The sequence below is a fragment of the Heterodontus francisci genome, chromosome 30 (genome assembly GCF_036365525.1).
Source record: "Heterodontus francisci isolate sHetFra1 chromosome 30, sHetFra1.hap1, whole genome shotgun sequence".
Taxonomy (NCBI): domain Eukaryota; kingdom Metazoa; phylum Chordata; class Chondrichthyes; order Heterodontiformes; family Heterodontidae; genus Heterodontus; species Heterodontus francisci.
In genome coordinates, this window is record NC_090400.1 from 37,762,420 (window position 1) to 37,768,419 (window position 6,000).

Below are 6,000 nucleotides of genomic sequence, written 5' to 3' on the forward strand. Positions count from 1 at the left end.
TTCATTTTTTAAAAAGCCACAGCTGCCTGGCCATGATCCTGGAGGGGAAACCCCTTCAAGGGGATTTCTAGCAGCCACAGCTATAGCCCAGCAGCCGTTATGGGTCTGGGGGTGCGGGGAGCGGGGGTGGTTCCCTTGTGTGATCATGAACATGGGATGTCTGCATTGCCAACTGGAAAGTTCAATAGTTAAGAATAATTGGCTTCAACTGGCTGCCCGCCGATTCGTGCCCAAGCTGCCCTCATTCAAAATGGCTGAGGTTCGATATCGTGGGGTCAAAGTGGCACGGAGGTCGGCAGTGCCAAATTGAACACCCACCCGCCTCCAATATGGACCCTGATCCCTTTAAAAATCCAGCCCTCCATTTCAAAACCAGACTCTCTTCAAAACTAGCTCTCTGCCCGGGGCATGGGTCCATTAAGTTTACTCTTACACTTGAAATCTGGTTTTGGGCCATGACAAATAATCAGTTCGGAACTTTCTGCAGAAATAAACATTGTTTTGCACCTTTAACTCTGACAGCTATCTGGCTCGAGAACGTCCTCCAACAAATTGTTACAGAAAGCCCTCAAGCTGACAGGCTAACCCTATTAATAAGATTGATGACATTATCCATTAATCACAAGGCAGTTTCTTTTAACTGGTGAATCATGAATGTTTCATTCAAAATATTTAGTTTTATGTGACTGTCGGAATGAAATTATTTAAGTCAATGGACGAAACCTTCCCGGCCTCACGGAGCTGGCTTGGGAGGCAGAACCAGGAGAAAATCTGGGAATTAGGTCTTCTATCCATCTGTTTCCCACCTCCAAACCTGACAGCAGCAGGCAGCTGATCATCAGCCCACTTAGGGGAAACTTGGTGACGCCAGCAGGATCTTACCGGTGGTGAATGGGCCCCCCACTGAAGTTGAAGCCTGGCAGGCGCCTGGCGGTGGCCTCCTGGCTGCAGATCATGGGGCAGGCGAGGCCTCCATTAATTCCCCACCCCCTGGAGCAGTGGATGCCAGAGAGCCACAGCCATAGCCGCAGGCAGGTTCCCCTGCACCATGATGGTCTGGCAGCAGTGGCCAGTTTATTTAACCTTTTTTCTGAAGCCTTCAGAGTGCGCCTCCATCTTGAGGATCTCCCTCCACATTGGCAGTGCCCACCTCGCCTGGTGGAGCTGCTGGCCACCCAGAGCCTCAGACACTTTCATTGGCCCTCCTGCCTGCACAGCCCGTCCACCATCATTAATTGGACGGAGCAGGCTGCCTCTGGTATGATCACACAGGCAGACGGCTCTCACATAGACCATCAGTGTCAGGATCCACAAATGGTGCTGACCCTCGTTTAAAAACTAAGACAGTAAGATTCTGCCCAAGGTTGTCACTAGGATTTCAGCAATGATTAATACTCAAGATGTACAATTTTAAAACTATTTCTGTTGCAGCTGTGAAAAAAAAATGGACCCAACATCACAGCTGTCCTTCCAAGCAGCTGGTTTCTTGAGAATGCTTTAAGCTATTTGGCATTACTGTGAAGTACGAGTATCACTGATGGTATTGCACAGAAATATGTTCCAGTACATTCGAATACATCGGCCTAAGAATAAACTTTTGTACATGACTAAATTCGGTTTGAGGGCTTTATAGTGACTTACTGTAGGGCCACTCTGACAAACTCAACATAAAGCAAATTACACAGGAGCAGCTGAACTGGATGTGGGGAGGCAGTGACTGGAGCAGTTGCAACTGAAACAGACTTGGATGAAGAGGTGACTGGAACAGGCTTGCAGGAGATCTACAGGAGCAGTCTTAGTCAGAGCAGACCTGGGTAAGAGTAACTGGAGTGGTCTCAAGCAGAAGAAGCTGAAGTGCATTAGAGAGTCAAATCATTGAACTATGTCAATCATTAGCGAAGCATAGACTGAAAGATTGGCTGGAGTCCAATTAGATCAGATTGGATTCAGTCCAAGAATTGGAACAGAGGCTTTGCAAGGGCTGCAGTTAGCCTGCAGGCTATATAATATTGTACCACTGCATCAATAAAAGGAGAAAATCTGTAACTGTGACTAGAGCAGGTATCACTCTTCTGATATCCTTGCAGTATCTCTAAAATGCATTCAATAATTTTAATAAAGTACGAAAAAATGTTCAGACTGCTCTAACTAATAATTCAAAAATAGACAAAACTAAGTGTTTGCTTCTTGTCCCAAATTTGAACTATATCACAGTAACATAAGAAAAATGTAAAACCTTTCATTATTGACTAGAACAAGAAAAAGACCAACAGTCCACTAAATTTGAAAGCAAACACCTGTCAAATGTACTTAACACTTCATATATAACCCAGTGGCACAGTGGTATGAGAGAGCTTTAGTTAGTACTTAGTGATTTTGAAGAAATCCATCAGTTAATGGTTCTGATTGTTGCAGTTCTTGCCCAGGCCACTTACTGAAAGTACTGTGATATTAGGACACTCCAAATTAGGAGACAGAAAAACTGACATCATTTGTCACACCCCGACAGCAATCCTGCTTTCTGTCAACCAGCAATGAAGCAGAATTCGGGGCAGTCATGAAGAAATTTAGCTGAACGTTATTCTATTCTTATGGCTGACAGCTGCAACTCATCTTCTTTGTGGGGAAAATGTAAGTAGAAATCATGTACAGCAGGGCAAAACACCCTGGAACAAGATACCAGTTTAACTCACATAAGTGTGTAATCATCAGCAATGAAGACTAACCAAGCAGGTCAAAAGCAAAACGAAAGCAATGTTTTCTCTGTTAAATAAATTCAAGATCAACAAAGAAGCCAAATAATCTTCAGGGTCCTCTTTGAGTGGAGCAGGAAGTAATTTAACAACTCGTTTCCTCTACCTTTTCTCAGAACTTCCCACCCTTCCCAATCATTCATAAGATCCCGAGGTGTGTTCAGATGAAGAGGGATTTGACTTTATACTTCCAAAATACCCACCCTATGAGCATTTTACAGGGTGTGATTTTCACTTTCACTGCCAGGCTGGTAATTTGGCAGAGCAGGTCGCCCACCCATTGAAGAACTCATTCGATTTTTATCCTGTTTGATTTCAATAAGATGAAAATTGGACAAGTGATACAACCAGTGCACATTCTTTACATCAGGTTAGCAACCAGATGGTGAAGGTGAAAATTACCCCTACCATTTCATAAATGAGTCTAGAATACTAGCCTCAGCCACTCTTCCTGGCAATTCATTCTCTAATAAACAGTGTCAGTAGCTGGCCTATTAATAAAGAGTCAGTGTTTGTGAAATATGCCCCAATTTCAGGCATAGATGGGACCTAACAGACTTTGCCAAACAGTAGTCAAGGAAGTAAAGAACACACAAAGATCAAAAAAAAACTTGCAAACTCATCTTACCATTTTGCCAATAAATGCACAAAAAGATTAAAGTACACATGCATATGATGTACGATATGAGTGTTGAGATCACATACCCAATGACAGTATCTATTAGTAATAATCAACAGCACATCATTTATCGATTAGGCATGCTACAGTCTACCAGACTGAACATTGAGTTCAATAATTTCAGAGCATAACTGGCCCTTTTTTATTTTTATTTTATTTTAGCTTGTTTCATCGTTCATTTTTTTTTAATCATGTGCCTGCCCACTGTTTTTTTCATGTTTGTGCTTTTGGCTAGGACTGTTCATTATTCTGTCATTTAACACCCTCTCTGCACTCATGCTTTGTCTTTCACCACACCATTAGCACACTCTTTGCCTTTGCCCCATGACCTCCTTGTCAGTTAATCTCTCTGACCCTCTGTCCTTTCAACACCTTTTCTTTTGTTCTCTTTACCCCACCCCTGCTTTATTTGCTTTCAACCTATTTCTAACCTTTGCCAGTTCTGATGAAAGGTCACTGACCTGAAACGTTAACTTTGCTTCTCTCTCCACAGATGCTGCCGGACCTGCTGAGTATTTCCAGCACTTTGTTTTTATTTCAGATTTCTAGCAGCTGCAGTATTTTTCTTTTATAATGACCATATCTATTACTTGTTTTTTATTTGCTAATCAACAATACAATTAGCCACATCTGGATTCCTAGCTAACATATTGAACGTCACTTCCCTACACACTATGGTCCACCACATCATCAATATTACTTCAAAGCTCATCTTAATTTAGTTGTGCTTTTCCTCACAGAAAATAGAATATTTCACCATTTCTTGTTTGTTGAAAATGTAATACATACAAAAATCAAGGACCTGTTTAGAGGAAAGAGTCACAGGATTGGAGATGGGAAAGACAGGAAGAAAAAGAAAATGTATTAGTTTTTGAATGATCATTACCTTTGCTTTCAATCGTTTTCTTTACTGTTCCAATCTCCAGTCTTTGCCTCGGCTCTTGTTCCTTCACAAAGCTGTTAAACCACCTCCTTCTCAAATGACCAATTTCGGGATGTCCTGATATCAGCCAACGTGGTCCAAATTTCCTATTAAGAACTGGCTCATCCCATACCCGCATGCTTACTGGCATTTTGGACTTGTACTTCATGCTGTATATTGTTTCGGGATCTGGGATAATTTTCTCTAGGACAGTTGTGGCAGAATCTGGCACTGCCTGGCTGTTGGAGACACCACGTGGGCCCAGTTGTATGGAAAACCCTGACCGCTGTAGTAGCAGCAGGCTGCCAGCCATCAGGTAGGCCACAATGAGGAAAACGAAAAGTATGGGCGTCCGCCGGAGAAATCTCTGTAGTCTAACAAAGGGTTTGGCCATGCCCTTTCCCCCTAGCTTCCACCTCAAGCACTGTTAGACTTTGAGGCTGGGAATCATTCCATCTCTTTGAAGTTTTCAAAAAACTGCATTTTGTTAAACTTGCACTTCCTTCTCTTCGACAGGCATCAGTAGAGCAGCATACATCACCATGGGTAAAAGAGTGAGGTCTCCAAGCACTGAAAAAATACTGCTTCTGTATTAGAATCCTCTCCCTTGAGGCAGGTGTTTAACCAATGCATGGTGAAGCTTGAATGAAGGAATAATGAGGCAGGCAAATGCGTCCAAAAGCAGTTATGAAACCTAAAGAGAAAAGAGAAACACTTGAATTTGTCCTTATTTCTGTTCAATTATCCATATCCCTCCAATAAGTTAACTTGCAATTATTTTACAGCTTTACATATGTTAAAGTCAAACTATTCCGGATGATTTGTACAACATGAAATAACCATGACTTCACAGATACATAAAATTCACAGTAACATGACTAAACTAGCTTTCCTAGTAATGATCCACAACACATGGCTAAAATGAAATCAAATGCATCAGCTATTTTCAGGTGACATCGATTGGTTCTGTAATGCACTTTGACCAAGAATGACAGCATATGGGTTTGTGAGTTTGACTCATCATTCTGTTGTTGGAAATGGTACCAAGAGCACGTTAAGTGCCTTCCAAATAGAAAAGTGTCAAAAAAGAATTGCCAGGGCTCAATTAACTCTCAAGCACTTCCTAGAGCTTTAAGAGAACAGTCCACAGCTTTACAGATGGGTTTATGATCTCGCTACATTCAATGCTCGAAGGGAATCTTTCCCATTAAATGGTAGGGGCAGGGACAAGATCTTAAAAGCAGAGTCAAACACAATAACTTCATTTTCAAAGGCAATTGCTTTGATCTCATAAGAACCTAAAAACATAATAGGAGCAGAAATAGACCATATGGTCCGTCAGGCCTGCTCTGCCATTAAATATGATCATGGCTTCTGCTTTTCTTCTGTCTCAACTCTGCTTTCCCACATGCTCCCCTTATCGCTTGATTCCCTGAGAGATTGAAAAACTATCTATTCCAGCCATGAATATATAGATAAAATGATGGAGCATCTGCAACCCTCTGGGGGAGAACATTTCAGAGATTTATAACTCTCTGAGTGAAGAAATTCCTCTTCATCTTAGTCCTAAATAATTGACCCTTATCCTAAGGCTGTGTCCCCATGTTCTAGATTCCCCAGCCAGGGGAAATGACTTCTCAGTGTCT

At 42.0% G+C, this 6,000-nt stretch overlaps 1 protein-coding gene across 1 annotated transcript in view; it reads right to left on the reverse strand.

The window, feature by feature from the left end:
* The window catches only part of LOC137346507 (sialate:O-sulfotransferase 1-like), a 188,760-nt gene extending 183,853 nt beyond the window's left edge, over positions 1–4,907 (reverse strand). The window contains exon 1 of the mRNA XM_068009975.1: positions 4,319–4,907. Coding sequence (XP_067866076.1) covers positions 4,319–4,748 — 430 coding nt within the window. The 5' untranslated portion in view covers positions 4,749–4,907. The remainder of the gene's footprint in view (positions 1–4,318) is intronic.
* Between the last annotated feature and the right edge of the window lie 1,093 nt (positions 4,908–6,000).